This window comes from Monopterus albus, unplaced genomic scaffold (assembly GCF_001952655.1).
Source record: "Monopterus albus unplaced genomic scaffold, M_albus_1.0 scaffold94.1, whole genome shotgun sequence".
NCBI lineage: Eukaryota > Metazoa > Chordata > Actinopteri > Synbranchiformes > Synbranchidae > Monopterus > Monopterus albus.
In genome coordinates this window covers 2,117,253-2,137,324 of record NW_018127974.1, presented here as the reverse complement: position 1 = coordinate 2,137,324, position 20,072 = coordinate 2,117,253, and the positions used below count along the sequence as shown (strand labels likewise).

At 39.4% G+C, this 20,072-nt stretch overlaps 1 protein-coding gene across 3 annotated transcripts in view; it reads right to left on the bottom strand.

The window, feature by feature from the left end:
* kif6 (kinesin family member 6) overlaps window positions 1-20,072 on the bottom strand; it is a 60,134-nt gene that overhangs the window by 14,502 nt on the left and 25,560 nt on the right. For all 3 annotated transcript variants that reach the window (XR_002275582.1, XM_020608729.1, XM_020608730.1), the window contains 4 exons: window positions 17,965-18,106; window positions 12,417-12,611; window positions 3,651-3,753; window positions 2,880-2,935 (listed from right to left, as the gene is read on the bottom strand). Coding sequence is in view for 2 of the 3 variants with exons in the window: in XM_020608729.1 (XP_020464385.1) it covers window positions 2,880-2,935; window positions 3,651-3,753; window positions 12,417-12,611; window positions 17,965-18,106 (496 nt within the window). In the remaining variant the exon portion in view is untranslated. The remainder of the gene's footprint in view (window positions 1-2,879; window positions 2,936-3,650; window positions 3,754-12,416; window positions 12,612-17,964; window positions 18,107-20,072) is intronic.

Here is a 20,072-nt window from a genome sequence, read left to right as displayed (position 1 = left end):
ATGATCTACAGTATATTTGTCAGGATCATAGCACAATATATAGATGTACTTTGTGACTAGATAGTAATGTACTGTAACAATTCTAATGCACATGTACTCTGTTGTGCATGTAATCTTAAATATTACTGAGTGAGAATAAACTTTACTGCTGTTGGACACACTACTAAAAATACACACAGTGATGATTTTGGAGTCAAACATAATAAACGTTTTGGTCAAGACAGAGATAATATTCCTGAACCTCACTGACAAGAAAAACTCCAAAAAGATAAAGCTATATACGTGTCATGTACTGAAAGAGTGGTGTGCGGTGGGCTTGCTATAATACTTCATTACACTTCAGTAGCCCTTTCCAGAACAAGACTGTGGGCTCAACAATGCAGTCACTTCCAAACCATGCAGGGTTTTCCCCCACATTATCAGGAGACGTGCCATTGTCTTGATGGACCGGTTTCAAGCTACAAGCCTCAATAGATATTTTATGATTTTTGTGGTCTGGATTATAAATATGTTTTGCCGCACAAATACCACAGTGAATTCAGGAGCCAAACATCATATGGTACATGTACATGCTATGCAGCTTCTCATTATCTGAGTGGGTGAGGATGATTCAAGTGTATATGAAGAATTAATTCAAAAAATAACTTAACTAATAGCAAGCTACAACTGCAAGAGCTGCATATCAAACTATATAAAAGCAGATGTAAAAAAGGCTGATCTGAGAGTTAGACTCAACAAACCCGTGTTTTTATTAGACAGCTAGGGTCAAAGACAGTGCTGCCTGAGGCCATAGCCACTCCTAGCATGAATGCAGACATTGCAATTGTGAAGTTCTAACAACAATAAAAAAGGATAAATATATAACCCGGTACTATACATAATACAAACAATCCAATTTTATCAAAGACACTTTAGATGCAGGTAGACCCCCTTTTCAAATTAGCTAAAAATAGCCAGTAAAACACAACAGTATCAGCAGAATGTACCATAAACAACACACACAACACAACCAAAAAGCTATGTTGAGAAGAGAAATGTAAACAATTCTGTAATATATACTAATGGCAGTTCTGTAAATTCAGCAGTCCACCATTTCTCTTTTTTCACGCCGGACATCTGGCAGAGAAAAGACACATTTCCAGCTGCCATACACCTTTCGTGCTTTACCAGATGTGCATCGCTGACCCCTCTGAATAAATATCTACTGCACTTGATGTTTTACTGTTTCATTGCTTAATGATTTTTTTTAAATGCTGTTTTTAACTAACTTACTGAAGAGTATTGTATTTTTTTTTTCTGCCTGTCCTGTATGTAAAGCATCTCAAGCTGCCATTAGGCTTGAAATGAGTGCTATACAAATAAAATTGAGTTGAGATGAGTATGCTTGAACTTTCTGAATCTAAGGGCTGGGAACGTATGGACCATACATTCAGTGGGACTGGATTCCATATCCTGCGGCCAGGACAAATACTGTAAACCAGAGAAATGGTTAGACACTGATGTGATGACACGGCTACTGACCCTATAACTTTTTTCTATATTGCACTAACTGTTTCCATGTTCTACATTAACCACGAGACACAGATAGTGTAAAATTTCCAAGCAGGGCTTCCAAGATGGCAAGGAAGGATTCTGAACTAAATACTATGGTACTACATTCCAACCAAAAGAGGCAATCACATTCCACTGAAAACTCTGTCTCTCATTTAGGAAGAAAGCAACTCCATGCACCTAACAGTGTAATAATATCTGACAGCATCAATCATCAATCTTTTTTTGAGGGGGGGGGGATTTTTCCAAACTGCAATAAGGTGAAGAATTTGGTTACAAAGTCTCATCAGTAAAGTTGTGTTAAATTAGTCACAATCCAGTTACTCCACATTATACCCACACAGTGATGGAGTCTGCTGAACACATTCTACATGTCATAGCTGATTTTTGTGTGAGCTGTGACAGTTCTGATACATGGCTGAGTCAGCACCTCACAGACTGAATCCTGAAAAAAAAATAATTCAAGGCTGGTAAGTGTACGCTGACATGTATGAGGCTAACAGGCAAATGATACAAAACCACCAAACGTGATGTGAGGCGGTGATAATGCCAGACACTGGTGTGAGGTAAACCTATCTATTTCACTGGTATGTAAAATGAGCCACAAACACACACGGTCCAGGGAAATTTATAAATGTAGTTTGTAATAAAAAAAAATGCAAACCAGATCAACCTCAAATAGGACATTTTAAGTGCTCCGAGTTTGCTGGAAAATCCAACCACTGTACAGTCAAATAATTTAAACTTACTGCCTCTGGTGACATTGCTTGTCTTGTATCCCTGTGACAGAAACTGATGATCATAAATTTTTAAATATAGTCACTTTACATTCACTTCAAATCAGTTTGGACACATTTCTAATGATTCTTTATGATCATTCTGAATGATCTTTTAAATCTTAACTAAACAATTAACAGGCTGATGGATTAACCATGGTGTCAGTGCTGACACGCACTTTAGTCCATATTGTACATATCTAGGATGTTACCGTGAAGAACACAGGGGTGTGCTTGCAGAGTCATCATAAGAGACAGGCTGGTAAATAGTACAGGATTAAAGACCAGGTAGGAGGAAATCAGAGTGCCTCTCAGCACTGTCAATGTTTAGGAAAGTGCCGAATGCCATTTCTACACACCCGAAACAGAACCCCATCAGTCACCTGCTCATTAACATTTTCCAGGCAAGTCGGCTGGTGTGTTATGGGACACAAAGCATGTGAATTGAAATTATCAGTGTATTTGAAATGTAGAACTGAATGTGTTCATAGTTCCTATGGAAAATGTACTGGAATGTCTGAAAGGCAACTTCCATCTGGTGAGACAACTTACTGATTCTGTTTCTAGCTTCATTCAGTTGTGCCCCGAGTGTTTTGGCCTCAGCTGACCTGTTCAAAAGATTGTTAATGAGTAATGGTAGCATCAAAAAAGATGAATGTGGTAAAAATAACAATAAGCATGCACAATGCAAAAAGACTTTTATTTTGTAGACAATGAAGAATTGGGAGAAACATATTGCATAAAAAGGTTTATTAGCCTGCATATCATGTCTCTGTTGGCTGCATTGGCATGTTACTCAAAAAGAGAAACAACCACTTACTAATTATAGGTCATCGAATACATTTTAAAACCTAGCAGCCCTCGCTGGAGCTAATAATCCTAATGAATATGAAATGTGGCCTATTACAAGTTCTTGTAAATGGCCAAGGAACAGCACTTTCAGGCATACTGACAGCTCTCACTAAAAAAGAGCAACTCAGAGAACTAGAAAGGTTATTTTCATTTTGGTTTTACCTCAGTCAGTCATCTCAGTGATAATGAAATTACAGTAATGTGTTCGATGAAAGCTACACTGATGTTTTCATGGTGGTGTGTTGCTGCATGTGCAGCATATATTGGTGTGTGATCAACCAATCTATGCATGGTTTTCAAATGACCGCTCAAATGTCCCTCTGTGACACCGTATATGAGGGAATAGCACTGAGTGACAGCTGGAAACTAAAACCACAATGATCCAATTGTAGAACAAGTCTGCCTGAATTTTGGGTAATATCAGGATGTGAATTAATCACTATCTAACAGCTCGTCCTATTGGTTACTAACCTCTGTTTGAGTAGGTTCTTGTTGTCTTCAATGGTCAGATAGTCCTCATGGTCTCTTATGAATGTCTGAAAGGCCTCTTGCTTTCCCATAGTTAGCTGTAGACCTGATAGAAAACAATCCAGCACTGAGACATGCAGCACTGTCAGATGTATTCTAATAACTCAGGTATTCAGAAGCCATGCTAAAAACACATGTTAAATCAGGTCTATATGAATACATACTATAAACAACTTACCATTGTAACAAGACTGCATGTTTGTCATACCAATGAAATATATCTACTAACAGATTCTGCTGTGCACAGTGGAAAGTCAGACCTAAGCTGTACATGTTCACCTGTCCACAGGTACTCCACTCCAATCTGGCAGCCAGATGACAGCTAGAGCCCCACTGATAGTGGGTACTCCCAGCTATTACTAATTAAAAAACCAAAGCACTACTAGTCTGCCAGTCAAGATGTAGAGAGAGCATAAACACAAACATAAAACAGTGATTCTGAACATGTCAGCATTACATAGAACAAGGCCCCCTACCTAAGTTTAGCAACTTGCCACATGGAAGGAAATGACATCATTTTGGACAAAACATCCTGCTGACTGTCGAATTTTTTATAGGCCTTGGAACTGTCTCACCTACAGTAAACTGAACATATTTGTAATAAGCTGCTTTTTTTCTCATGTCATAATATATGCTATGAGACAGACCTACCAAGATTATATGCATACATTGAATCATGTTGGAGGTTCATTCTTCTTCTTCTTCTTAAGAACTGATATGTTTCCTCATTTTGTGTTGTTATTTTTCACTTTTGATTGACTCAAAGAACATATTTAAAAGTGGTGTTGTGATAAAGTAACTCTTAGATATCAGGCTGTGCATTTATTTCCTGGAGCTAAGCAAAGCAACCACAGATACATCTGTCTATGTAACTCTCTCTCAACTGGACACATTCAGTTTTCAGTAAAACAAGTAACAGTGGAGATAACAGAAAAAGCAATTTTTGCATTTTCAACAAACTCTTTCTCTGTAAGCAACACTGTACTGGATTCTGTATTACCCAGTATTATAACAGATTACAAACCAGCCTTATTTTGAAAGACTTCTTGTGCCAAAGCTTCACAAAGATTTTCAATAAATTCCATCCTTTTTAAAACCAGTGGACTTTTGTGATAAAGCTGTTCTAACTAAAGACATGCACAGGACACTAGCTCATGTGAGATTAATTGTAGGACAGTTAGGAATTTTCTTTCCTTATTTTTGGGAAGTCCTGATTGAAACCAGCAAGCATTTCACAGGCAAATGTTGCATGAGCCAACATCAACAAATCAATTTGGGGGTTTCTTGAGAAAAATGCACTCCACTGGACTCTTGTAAAGAGCAACATTCCAAGAGTTCTAAGAGTGATATGCCAACATTTTATGTTATACTAACATAATCTGTGGGGTAATGAGATAACACAGAACTTAGGCTGACTTTCATAATTCTTATTTTCCATGCTTTAAATGTTGACAAACCATTTTACAGAGGAGGAATGTGTCATGACTCTTGTGAAATACCATAAAACATAAGTATAACCATTCTGTTCCATCTGTTTACGCTGCATGCTCCTACTGTGGACTTCTGTAGGGAACAATACTGTTAAACTTACTGAGGTGTTCCTATTGTCTCAGGTTTCTGCAAAGATCATAGAAACGTGTAGAGGACCTGGTAGAATCATCAGTGTCTCAATGCATTTACTTTAAGATCTAATGCTCCCTGTAAGTCTCGAGCCTCCTTTCAGTCCCAGTAAGCTTAATAGAAGTCATGACGAGTTTGAATTACAACAGGAACATCTTGTCCATCCATTTGCCATCTTTTTACACTACAGTATAAAACAATCTTCAAAACATAGGAAAAAGACACTATACATAGAAGAAGACAATAAATTTACTTGAACTTAGAGAGCCTTCTCAAACACAGAGTAGTCTGTTTGCAGTCTCAAGTGCACAAATCCATTTTTAAGAGGCAATTAAAAATTTGTAATGCATGTAGACTGCTTCAAAAATGATAGTGGTCATCACAAAAAAGACCCCTCAATGATCATGTTTTATTCTTACAACCCAGGACTGAAGGATGCATGTATGGAAAGAGCGAAGTTGATTATACACCATTCAATCAACATCAGTGGATTCTACGGAAAAGGTCATCATCATTACATTTACAGTTAATATTCAGGAGACCATACCGTAACCATAGAGCCTGTTGGCTACAACAGCAAAACCCTCACGTTAAACATAAATTAAAACGTACATAAATATTCAGTGACCCATCAAGCATGAGGAAAGGATAAATGTGGTGCATTTGTTTTAAATTAGGACAGAGCAAAGAACAATGATCTAATGTAGATATGCTGTAGTTTGGTTGTAACTCTCCAAGTAGATCATGGAAAATCAGCACTCCAGATTTGAGACCTATTATATATAACACAGTGTACTTTATATAATAACTGTCAACTAGTCATTTCTAATATTTTGCACACAAACTGTAACTGAATGTGATAGTATCTTGTAAAAACATTTGACACCACAGTATTATCCGGTGCTTTAAAAAATCCCTGTGCTCCAGGATTCCACATAATAAAAGTCAGAAACAGTGAGGTGTAAGAAGTGTCTTCTTTGATCCTCCTGCCACTGCTCAAACTGTTCATAAAAGCTTCCCAAAGTATTGAGTCTCTCTGGATAACATCAAGCTTTCCCTGCTGGCTAATAGCTGATGGGGTCGGAAGTGTGTTCCGCTCACAGCTTTGGTTGCAAACTGAGCAGAAAGACGGAAGTTTCTCATGAAGTGTGAGAAAAGTGGATGAACATTCCAGAATGGACATGTAACTGCTAGCAAGAGACTGCCAGGTCTGGGATTTTTTTGAGAAGGTAGCAAGTGTTTTACAACAAAGTGGACGAAAATATATAGCACCAACATTGTTAGCAAAAGTACCTAATTTAGTCACTGTGTAGTCTGGTGTAGGACTAATGTCATCTATTAACACTATGTCAGTTCATGACTCCAATGCAATGATGAAATTAGTGAAGCTGATTATTCAATTTTTCTCAAGAACATTCAATACACTGTGACCTAGCAACAAAAAACCAGTGTAGTCATAATTGCTTAGTGTTTGTCAATGTCATATTTGGCATTATCATCTATACACTCAGCTCCAACATAAACAGTTTAATAATAACACTAAAATGTTTGCCTCAGATTTTTGTATGTGGGAAATGAGGGTGATCCACTCACTCTGCAGGTCAATGAGTCCTGATGTGTGAAAATGGTATACTGGCACCCTTTCAAGTGTTACAATGAAGAGAAGTACACTTATTTTAAACAGTAGCTACTGGGAAAAGATCCAGTACCATACCAACCTGGTTCCCATTACAGGCTAAAAAGGATCATATCTGCCATATGTACTTTTATTTATGTAACATTATGGATGCAGGACCTTTACTTGTAACAGAATATTTTTACACTGTTGTATTGCTACTTTTAATTAACTAAAGGATTTGACTACTTCTTCCACTACTGCTTTCCGAAGGCTTTTGTTCAGGATTGGACTAAATCAATCAAAGAAGGGGAGCTCATAGCTGTCACTCAATATGTGAATGCGCTTCAGTGTTATTGACGTTGTTATGGCTAACTTGCAGGCTAGTTAGTTAGCTGCTGATTTCAGTGTTAGCTGAGACAGTTACACAAAACAGAAGGACAAGAAATAAGAATTCCCAGCAAAACTGGAGTTAGATCATAATGTTATATTGGCATGGCTTTCAGCAGATGGAGAAATTAGAAGAGGGATTTACAAATGGACACTGATTTGGCATTCTTTGTGACTGACTGGTATGTTGAGAATTTATTATATACAGTAGCCTAGTATGAGGATATATAAGGATTCAAACCATTACCCCTTGTGCTTGTAGCCAGAATGTGTCACTTGCACTCTCAGTGTGACTGTAACAGCAGCTGGCTATCAGCTAAGGGGGCTTAGGAGGTAGAGTGGGTTGTTTCCTAACAGGAGGATTAGTAGTTCAATTTCCGATTTGTCCAGTCAACATGTTGAGGGGGGTTCTAGGGGTGATAGATACCACTTTTTCATGTACGATACCAATACCACAACCTTGAGCATCTACCGATACAGAACCAGTGCCACTTTTTCCCTCCTCCTAAACAATTAGGCTGTTAAAAGAAGAGTGCCTTTCATGCTTTTAATTCCCTTGTCAGCCTTGTTTTCTCATGTGAGAACATGACACTGACAATGGTGCTAGAACTGAAATGGTCTTTTCCAATAGCCCCCATTGGTTTGCAGTCAATGTGGCTGGCAGGTTGTTTTCTGCTATGTAAAACAGGGCCTGTTTTTGTGCAGTGAGGCTCTCTGGGAACTCCAAGGTGATCAATTGTTTTTATTACATTACTAGTATTGTCTCTTAAAAAGATTTGACATAGACTTCATTCTTCTTAATTTTCCATGTATTTAACATGTCCTCTGTTGCTGCAATGATGAGAGCCCCAAAACAGTTTAGCCTGTAGCACTGCTTTTTGCAAAGTGTGAGTCTATCCACTGTACAGTCAGGCTTAGTGATGACAAAAGAAACACGTCTATCTGTGATAGCCATGTTGGAGATGAAATACCAGGTTGGCAACATGTAGTGAGGCTCCAAATACTCCAAGCATTGTTGTAGCAATGTGTTGTAGTCTCTACTAACTTGGCGATTTTTCTGCGGGAATCTGGCTCTCATCATCCCAGTTTGGCACCTGCTGCAGCTGTTGTGATTTTACTTTGCCATGTGTCATTCTCTTCAGCTGCATCAATGATGCATAAAATAAAACATGACAGTGTGTTTTATTCAGTTTCAGACATGTTTTCAAACAGCACATGTCCTATTGTTGCTTTAATAAATATTTGCATGCAAACACTACCCATGTACAGCTGCAGTGTATAAAAAAACATCCATCCATTATCTATACTGCTTATTCCTGAATAGGGTCACGGGGGGCTAGAGCCAATCCCAGCTGACACCGGGAGAGAGGCGGGGTACACCCTGGACAGGTCGCCAGTCTATCACAGGGTTGACATGTAGAAAAACAACCACACCCACTTCTACGGAAAATTTAGAGTTACCAGTCAACCTAAGTTGTATCTCTTTGGACTGTGGGAAGAAGCTGGAGTACCTGGAGAGAACCCGCAGGCACAGCAAAAACATGCAAACTTCGCAGAGAAAGGGCCCGGGTCATCTGGGGCTCAAACCCGGAACCTTCTTGCTGTGAGGTGATAGCACTAACCACCACACTGCTGTACCACTTATTAAAAAAAAAAAAAACATAGTTTTATCAAATGTTCATTGCCACTGTCTTAGCTTTTGTGTATGTGGTTGTATGTAGGATTTTTCAATATCAGCCACTTCTACTATTTGGTACATACTATGCAGAAGTTTGTCCTTCCATGAGGGTTCCTGCTACTCCTTCCCTTGTTCCTCTGGTTTCTGCTGCCTGAGGTATTCACTAAGCACGTCATCACTCGGGGCCATCTACCTGATGTATTCATGGATCTTTCTTGTTTCATCCTGGATAGTGGCTCTGACGCTCACTAATCCTCGGCCTCCTTCCTTCCGCTTATTGTACAGTCTCAGGATGCTGGACTTGGGGTGAAACCCGCTGTGCATTGTAAGGAGCTTCCTTGTCTTGATGTGGGATACACCTCCAAAGGTGGTTGAGAATGACCTAGCTAAGATCCTGTGGGACTTTCAGATACAAACTGGTAATGTCCAACCAACCGGACATAGTAGTGGTGGACAAACAGCAGAAGAAGGCCGTAGTGATAGATGTAGCAATCCTAAGCGATAGCAACATCAGGAAAAAGGAACATACTCAAGAAATACCAAGGGCTGAAAGAAGAGCTAGAAAAGATGTGGAAGGTGAAGGCACAAGTGGTCCCGGGGTGAAACCCACCGTGCATTGTAAGGAGCTTCCTTGTCTTGATGTCAGTGGCCTCTATCTCCTCCTTTGGTCAGCTTATTATGCCAGCGGGGTACCTGCTGACTGGCAGGCCGTAGGTGTTAATTGCCTGCACTTTGTTCTTTCCATTCAGCTGACTTCTCAGGACTTGCCTTACTCTTTGCAGGTACTTGGTGGTTGTTGCTTTCCTTGCGGCCTCTTCATGGTTCCCATTTGCCTGCGGGATCCCAAGGTACTTGTAGCTGTCCTCAACATCTGCTATGTTGCCTTCAGGTAGTACAATCCCTTCAGTTCTGACGACCTTCCCTCTCCTTATTACCATTCGACTGGTCAGAACTGAGGGGATTGTACTACCAGAAGGCAACATAGCAGATGTTGAGGACAGCTACAAGTACCTTGGGATCCCACAGGCAAATGGGAACCATGAAGAGGCCGCAAGGAAAGCAGCAACCACCAAGTACCTGCAGAGAGTAAGGCAAGTCCTGAGAAGCCAGCTGAATGGGAAGAACAAAGTCCAGGCGATCAACACGTACGCCCTGCCGGTCATCAGGTACCCCGCTGGCATAATAAGCTGGCCAAAGGAGGAGATAGAGGCCACTGACATCAAGACAAAAAAGCTCTTTACAATGCATGGTGAGTTTCACCCCAAGTCCAGCATCCTGAGACTGTACACTAAGCGAAAGGAAGGAGGCCAAGGATTAGTGAGCGTCAAAGCCACTATCCAGGATGAAACAACAAAGATCCATGAATACATTAGGAAGATGGCCCCGAGTGATGACGTGCTTAGTGAACACCTCAGGCAGCAGAAACCAGAGGAACTAGGGAAGGAAGAGCAGGAGCCCTCGTGGAAGACCAAACCTCTATATGTATGTATATGTATCACCATCAAATAGAAGAAGTGGCTGATATTGCAAAATCATACCAGTGGCTGGACAAAGCTGGACTGAAAGACAGCACAGAGGCACTAATCCTGGCAGCACAAGAACAAGCTCTAAATACAAGATCAATAGAGACCGGGGTTTACCATACCAGGCAAGACCCAAGGTGCAGACTGTGCAAAGATGCCCCAGAGACAATCCAGTACATAACAGTGGGGTGCAAGATGCTAGCAGGCAGGGCATACATGGAACACCATAACCTTATGGCTGGCACAGTGTACAGAAACATCTGTGCCGAGTACAGGCTAGAAGTCAAAATGGGATACATCTCCAAAGGTGGTTGAGAATGACCAAGCTAAGATCCTGTGGGACTTCGAGATACAAACTGACCAACTGGTAATGGCCAAACAACCAGACATAGTAGTGGTGGACAAACAGAAGAAGTAGGCCGTAGCGATAGATGTAGCAATCTCAAGCAATAGCAACATCAGGAAGAAGGAAGGTTTTAACAAAGGTTAAGCCTTTCTTATCCCAAGGAGACCTAGAAAAAGCAATTCATGCTTTTATTACTTTGCGATTAGACTATTGTAATGCCCTTTACGCTGGTATATCGCAATCTTCGCTGAGGAAACTTCAACTGGTCCAAAATGCGGCGGCCCGGCTATTGTCCCTAGGAACAGCTAAGATACTGCGCAGGACCCTCAAGCTCCCAGGTCTCTGGTAGAGGACCCGAGCTTGAAGGAATACAAGACCGCCCCAATGTGAGGATTTTTTTTTATATTTGTTTGAGTTACATTATTTAATGAGTACTTAAATTCTTGTAATAGAATATAAAATGTAAACTAATGAGGTATTCAACAGTTAATTGCATTTCAGTATGGAGATGGTGCCTTTATGTGGAAGTATCATTTTCTCAAATGTTGGTGGCCCAGCTTTGTTATCCTGGTCAGATCTGAATAGTACCTATCCTTTGTTTTTACATACATTACAGTGTTCTTGGCTCCTGCTCTCTGCTTCATATTCCAATAAGTATTACACAAAGTATTAAAATAATCAGCTTTAATATACTGTAGGTTTAATATACTGTACTGACTAATGTTGACTACAATAGGCATCTAGAGTGATCTGCAAGTACAAGCAATCCCACTGATAACACTGAGAAATAAGGCACAGGTGTAATGAGCTCTGGGATGCCAGACTCTTTGCCATGCAGTAAAACCCTGAAATCAAGGATTTGTCATGTCCCACAGGCAGTCTCAACAGACACACGGAAAGTAAGCATGACCACAATGAGCTGCCCACATTCCAATCAAGCGAATTCACCTGTTTGTACTCTCAACACCTAATTGATCACACATTCACTGCCTCTTCCAGCTCAGAAAGACTGGCTGTCATGTTTAATGGAATCAACATCTTGGAAAGTGTTACTTAATTTACACTGTTTTATTAGTCCCCACATGATGTTTCTGACCCATTCTTACAGTTTAGTAGCAGTCAGCAGACACAGTCTAGTGCTGTGGTCCGATTACATTTCCTTATACAGTACTGTTTTGGAGTGGGAGGAAACGCTCCAACAGAGAGAACATGCTAACTCCACACAGAAAGACCACAGTTGGCCCTGGTAGGGTTCAAATCTAGAACCTTTTAGCTGTGACACGATAAGGAAAAACAGGCATAAAGGGGTGGCTTACCTAAATTATAACCAACAGCAACAGACAAAATAGTAAATAAAGTGCAGAAATTGTAGCACTATATTGCATATCCAAACTATGTCACAGTTCACTTTGGACCCTATTTTATGAGAAATACATTTTTACCCTGTCCCACATATGGAGTCTAAATCTTTAAAATTCAAAATGATCTTAAAAATTGCTTTGTAAAACAAGCATAAAATTAAAGCTTCTTAAAGTACCTTGTTTCATGTACTGTATAGCTCGTCCTTGGCTTGTGGAGGTGGTTTCTGTGCTTCCTTCTGTCAACAGTGGCATTGTTGACAACCTCAAGGCATTCTGGGAGTCCAGGCTCTGGTCACTGGTGATGTTAGCAAGCTGAGCAGTAGCATCCTGGGCCCGTTTCTTCTCCTTCTTTAACATCTTGACTAGGATACCTGTAGACACTGAGTTAAGGACTATACTTGTCTTTAGTTTGGGTAGTAGTTCTGGATAGATACAGGTTTTTTCACTCAGTTGCATACTCTTCATAATGTTGAAGTATCTATGTATATATGAGGGCAGCTAAAAAGAGTTAATGAATGAAAGATGGCAGAAAGTGGCAGCATACTGTGAGAAGGTAAGAAATTACAGTAGCATTCATGATTTCCTACAGGCCGCAGGCTTCACTGTGGGCTTTTAATAATGTCAAAGTGCTGACATGTGCTCAGCGTGTGACCTTACAGGCTTGAGGAGATGTCTTGGTCTGGGATGAATCAGTGGAGAGAAGAGGAGCCAGAGAGGCTGCAGAGACTCTGCCAAGATTCCACAAAATCTTCTTCCACTGATGGGGTTGTATGTATATGGTGGTCTACTTGAATCCAAGTGTAGATGTGTCTGTAAGTCTGTGTGTGCTTGTGTGAGTGTAAGAGAGAGTAACTGACTAGCTACAGGAAAAGGCTGAAAGGCAAGAACTGCTGCTTAGATCCTGTTCACGCTGTTATTGCCATGGCATATTTCATTTCTCCATGTGCAATGTCTCTTTAAAGGAGAATGCACTATGAACGTTTCCTCTGCTCCACATACTTTGACTCTACAGTACTATTCTGTATTTCCTACTACTTCATACTCAAACTACTTTCAGTTGCCCTCATATCTTTTAACCATAATGCATATAGCAGAACACAATGTTTTTCACTACCTTGATTATCAAATTGACACCTGGTTGCTATGCTTCAACACCACTTGGAGACTTCTAAACAGACATGTACTGTAAAACAGGAGCCCACTGCTGCATAGATGTTCGAGCAAAGTCCCAATCAGAATTGCATACACTGAAAAAATTGCAACAGTATAAACTAGAATTGCTTGGAAAACAACAAAAAAAGCCTTCCAGAGGTTGAGGCTTGTGACAGGTTAGCAGGTGAAGGGTCAATAGTTTGGTTTGAATAAATCAAATAAATGAATAAAACATTACAGTCTCAAATAATATTAATCCAGCTCTAGTCCTAATTGCCTGTTTTCCACTAAAAAAGGAAGTGTGTTTGACAGCCTAATCACAAAACGTAACATGGTCTGTTTTTTCAAGCATGGCTATCTTATGAGTTTCACAGACATCTAGTTGTGGTCAAATGGAGACTGGAGTGCTCAGCAGATAATGTGGGATGTTCAAAGAAAAAAAGTCAGGCAATACAAAGGAGATGTCAGTGGGAACAATAACATGAAGGATCCAAGTCTCTAATTACAATTTCATTGAAACCAACCATCCAGTCTTCTCAACACTGACACAAATATAAATAACCTATAGAAGCCGATTTTTTATGGGAAAATATGACTCTTTCTGTAGGTCTCATACAAATCATTACTTCAGAGTGTTGTTCACCAGGTTTTTCCATTACTGAGATCTCTGGTATTTGATAATTTCATTTAAGCTGAACACTACCACTAGTATATGATGACAATTTCTTGCTCATTAGATCTGTGGGCTGCTTCACATGCAATTCACTCAAAATACTGTGGTCAAACCCAGCTCATAATGTACATTCAATCTCTCCTTCTCATCTTTCTTGTCACGCTCTATTACACTGTCCAATACAGCAGACATCACAGGAGATAACGAAAATGCCTTTAAAATGACCACAACTGGCAAAGGTGCAATACCAATGTTAGCAGTGCCACAAACTGCTCAGTGTAAGTAAAAACAAATTAAGGAAGAATGTTTGGTCCTTCTCTTAAGATACCATTGTAGACTATAATTACAGTAACAGAGGAAGGTTTGAGGAGTGTGGGTAAAGCAAAATGTGAAATTAGCGTCTTCTAGTAAAAATAAAATCTGTTCCTGTACCTCAGGAGCAAGGCATTACTATGAAACTGATGTACCTTGACCTTGGAGTTCACCTCTAATCTCTTTGGAAGTTGTTCTGGGCTCTTTGGTTACCATTCACATTATCTGTGTCTTCAATTTGTAATCATTTTTCCTCTTGCGGCCACATCCAGGGAGGTTGGCTACAGTGCCGTGGAACTTAAACGTCTGAATAATATGTGCCACTGTGGTCACAGGAACATGGAGCTGCTTGGAGATGGTCTTATAGCCTTTACCTTTAACATGTTTGTCTATAATTTTCTTTCTAATTCCTAAGACAACTTTCTCCTTAGCTTTCTGTGGTCCATGATACCAAACAGCACAGTGACTACTTTTCACCCTCTAAATAGGCAGACTGACTGATTACAAGTTTGAAAACACCTGTGATGCTGCTAATTAGAGGACACACTTTAGTTTAACATGTCTCTATGGTCAAATTATTTTCAATCCTTTCTAGGGGTACCATCATTTTTGTCCAGGCCTGTTTCATTAGTTAGTTTTTTTTTAAATGCTTCTGTTGAAACACAATTCAAAAGCAATGACTGAGTGTCATTAGTTAATTTTCAGTAAATGTTTATTTATTATTACTTTTGTCAATTTTTCATTATTTCAGTGAGCATTGTGAGTTTCTCTTTCTTTAACGGAAGGGTACCAACAATTTTGTCCACGTGTGTATAAATCCAAAAAATAGCTGGCAAAGTGTTTGTTTATTCTCAGTGACTGTGCATCGCCATGTTGAATCAAGAACTAAGGCAATATTCTGTATTCTTCACCAACTTTTAAAAAATCAACACCACTCTACTTCATACTATTCAAATGTTGGGCATTAACACCAGACAAACCTTTTAAATATGCAAAATGATTGAGGCAATTTCATTTAATCAGCCCTTGTTTGCAATATGGGTCTATGTAATACTGTTCGCAGCTGTCAAATTCTGTACATTGCTTTAAGTTACAGAGAACTCACAAAATTGGGTCTGGATTAGCTACTGTACACTGTAGCTAACTCAAAAAACAGCAATCAAGGAAGCAGCCAAACCCTCCCAGTTCCACACGGAATGTTGCAATAGATGATACATTTCATGATCATTATATATATTATAGGACCAGTAATGATTAAGGTTGTTGGTTGAGTCCTTGTTTCATAAGACCCAGAAGAATGCAAAGACATTGCTTTCTATGGGGTTAAAAAGAAGCTCAAAACATGAATGTGTTAGTATAAAACTCACATTTAAAGGTAATAACATATACAATATACATTCTGTAAACACTAAAATAATACCAGCACTACCAAAACAAAGGTTCTTATCCCTGCTATTTTCTCCACAGCCTTTCATTAAAAATCAGGGACTCACCAAGGTCATTAGGATGTGTAGTCTGGGGACAAAAAATGTCAGTGCCAAATTTTATGCCAATCAATCTAGTAGATGTCCACATATTTCACTGGCTGACCAAAATTTCCATCCTTAGAGTCATTCCACTATTGTGGCAAAAAATAAGGGGCATATAGAGTACATCACATTCAGGAGACTGTGGTGTCTTTCAGCAATACATTTTATGGCATTATTTTAATTAAGAGGATTATGAACAATAATAGTCGTGATAAGAAATAATAGAGTCTGAAGTTATTAATGGAGTCCAAGGAAATTTTTGCAAATGCAGTAAACACAATGAGATAATCTACTCAAGTGTTAGAACAACTAGTTTAAGAATTTTGCTGCTAATCCTTTCACAGCATGTTTGCTTCTTATAGTATTTGTTCTCCAGTTTGCTTTTCTCTATAGCTCATAAATGTGCAGATTTTTTTTATTTGCAAAACAGTTCCTACTTTCAGTTGCATTACTATGTCATAGTATCATACACTAACCTACAAAAAAAGTTAGCGTACACATGGTTTGATGAATTACCATATGCCTAGCAAGTTACATGGCATTACAAATGTATGTACAATGTTTCTCTTTAAAGTCAACAGTTTTTGCTAGCTCTCCTTGTTGCTCTATCATCAAGTTAGTGGCAGATGTATCACCACTCTAGGAGAGTCAGTTAAGTACTACCAGGTGCCCTACATGTTCCCATGCAGTGTCAACCATGCATGGGAACATGTAGGGGGAGTGGGTAGAGATACACCCCTTTGTTTTACAAGGAACACTCCCATAGTTTATCCTGTGAGCACCAGTCTGGGAACAGCAGGCCTGTGGCACAGGAACCAAAGCCTCCCAGTAAAAATGTTTCCAGAGTAGAGATGAGGGGGTTGGACAGTTATACAGACAAAGAAAGCTAATTTAGCAAGCAGATATAAAGTTACAGTGTATACGGTCAGTAGAATGTGCACATATTTGCTGAAATATGTGTTCAACAGCACAAGAGCAAGTATTGTAATTAAAATTTCATCATGTGAATGATGATGTATATGACAGTTTGAAAGCAACAATCTGTAAAGCGTACAAGATTTCACATTAGGAATACTTGGTCCAAGAAATACTATGGTGCAATAATGTATCTGTATAATATTCTATTTAATTTGGTAAGCTGAGTTTTTTTATGTGGCTAAATAACAAAGCAGACATCTCAATTTTCCAACTAATATACAGTGATCTATTGACAAGCCGCAGCATGTGGGGTTTAGGGAAGAATAATCCCATAAAGCCACTAAGAATCATATTGAAATGCAAACATCATTATTATAATTGACTGCAATGATTAGAGGAAGATCTATCTGAACTTATACATTTAAACAATGTTTCATGGATTATAGAGAGCTGGTGATGAAGGAAAGATTATTTACAGTGCTTATGAAAGTTTATTTTTGTAGAAGCGCTGTAATCTAACCTTGCAATAGCACAGGCAGATTTACTTTAGAATAAATACAGTAACTTTCCACTAAAGAAAACGTTACTACCAAAAGTAATAGCACTGTGAGCAGACACCAATTTAAAATTCAGTCAACACCTTCCATACTCTGTTTATTTTCTTACTGATTTTGCCCTTTTTTCCCAAATTTGGAATGCCAATTCAAAGTGCACTGCACGCCTCGTCTCCGCAGGTGATGTGAGACGCAGAGAGAGGAATTTTAACTCCAGTAATACAGTATCTAAACCTTCCACAGTTGTTAATAGTAAAATATTGTTAATTCAGTTTAATAGAAGGTATACCACAAAAATTGAGCAAATTTAGCCAGCCTGTTCATCGATAAAAGACTTCTTCTATTTTTAGACACATTATGAATTTCTAAATCATAAAAAACAGAAAATTTGGAGTTTGTATTTTCAATATTGTGAACCACCTACAACTGTGTAATCTAATGTAACATACAATAGCGTTAGCATGCATAGATTATCTCATCACATATTGTTTTGACCACTAGACTAAACTCCTCAAAACTCAATTACAGGTAGTCCTGTAATAAGAGCTCAGCTATAGTAAGATGGCTGCACCGTTTCAAAGGATACTGATCTCATTATCACGTTGAGTCAGCATCTCCTTTAGTTTGGACACTTCTGCCGTACGTCCGTCTTCACTCACTGTTGCTGCTGGTGACTCTTGTGCATCACTGCACTTGCTTGCTCTGCTTTGCTTGTCCAGAAACATTTTCTGTACAAAACACATAGCTGACTTTTGAATTAAGTTAAGACTGGTCTCTTTTTTCCTTTAGCTTGGAAATTTATCTAAAACTATTTTAAGATTATTATATTTTAATGTTTTAAATTTGTTTGTCCATATTTTGTCCATACCTCTTCTCCATAAAAATCTCTTTGACTACATTGGCTGTTTGTTTAGGATTGTTGCCCTGCTGAATGATGGGCTTTGATGCATTTGGCTGAATCTGAGCGCAGATACTGCTTATGTATACCTCTGCATACATCCTATTATTTTCATCAATAGTGAAATCATCACTAAATGCCAGAGTTTGTTTGACATTTTCTAGTTTTGTATGCAACAGTTAATTTCGGTCAACCTATCCAATCTGTGATATCTCTGAAAGATATTCGACGCTCATTATTATCTTCTTCACTTGCATGGTCATCTCCCTCATAAAGTATCCATTATTTTATTTCAAAATACATGTGCTGAAGCACAGAGCCTGCAAAAATAAAATGTTCCAAAACTTTCTAAAAACGTTTGATCTGAGCTGTATATGGAAGCATACTAAAGAAAACATCTGGGCTTCGGCTGCTCTTAACCAGGTCATCACTGCAGTGTGACAATATGCCACTGAGGTCACACTGCACATCAAGTCTCACGGTGCTGAAAACACAAAACTACATACACTCTAATGTTTGAACATCACCCTAAGACATGGACAAGCAGAGAGCAAAGGATGGGAGAGCTAGACAGCACTGAGAACAATGAAGAAGGAAATCAAATTCAAAGCAGATCCAAATTCCTACAGAATCACTGGAGTGTGACTGGCTTGATGGTTAGAGAAATGTAAACTGAACAGGAGATAGTTTACAAATCATAACAAAATGAAGGAGATATAAACAGAAATTCTGGGATCTGGAACTGCTTCTGGTTGCTGCTCCAACTGCAACTAAACCAGAGCACAGGGACACTGTGAGCCCTATGCTCACTTTCTCCATCCACAAAACTTTAAGACTTTGTGGTTTCTCCCAAAATTCTGCAAAGTGCAAACAACATGTAACTGCAAATTGTCAGCAGGTTGGGCATATAGTCAATACCAACATAACGTCTACCCACCACTGCTACACCACAGAAACACAAATAAAACCTTAGTGGCCACAAATAATTCAGGTGCAAATATTACATACAGTATAAGCAGATTCTTTACTGACCACATATTCAGTTCAAATAATTTACAAAGATGGTTACATGAGAATGTATATCTACTAACCAGTTCAAACCAGATTAGTACATCAGTTTTTTTTATTTTTGTTAGGCAGCACATAACTCTCATTTTTCATTACTGATTAATCTATGATTCTTAAAAAATATCTATTAAATAATTATGAAATGCCATCTTCATGTGGCTTGTTTAGTCCAACCAAGCTAGAGGTTTAGTTTTTTAGTTGCTGTTGAAATTCTTGAGAAGATCTTTACACACAAATATTAACAATTGGCCACATTTCACCTTGCATCTATTTAGCTGGCAAATGCCTGCAAAACACCAGTGTCTAGACTTAAATTAAGCAGCGGGAATATCAGCAGCACTGGAAAAAACAGCTCAAAATTCCATCCATCCATCCATCCATTTTCCTCCGCTTATCCGGGACCGGGTCGCGGGGGCAGCAGTCTAAGCAAAGATGCCCAGACTTCCCTCTCTCCAGACACTTCCTCCAGCTCCTCCGGGGGAGAGACATAGACCCTCCAGCGTGTCCTGGGTCTTCCCCAGGGCCTCCTCCCGGTGGGACATGCCCAGAACACCTCCCTAGGAAGGCGCCCAGGAGGCATCCGAAACAGATGCCTGAGCCACCTCAGCTGGCTCCTCTCGATGTGGAGGAGCAGCGGTTCTACTCTGAGCTCCTCCCGGGTGACCGAGCTCCTCACCCTATCTCTAAGGGTGCGCCCGGCCGCCCTGCGGAGAAAGCTCATTTCGGCC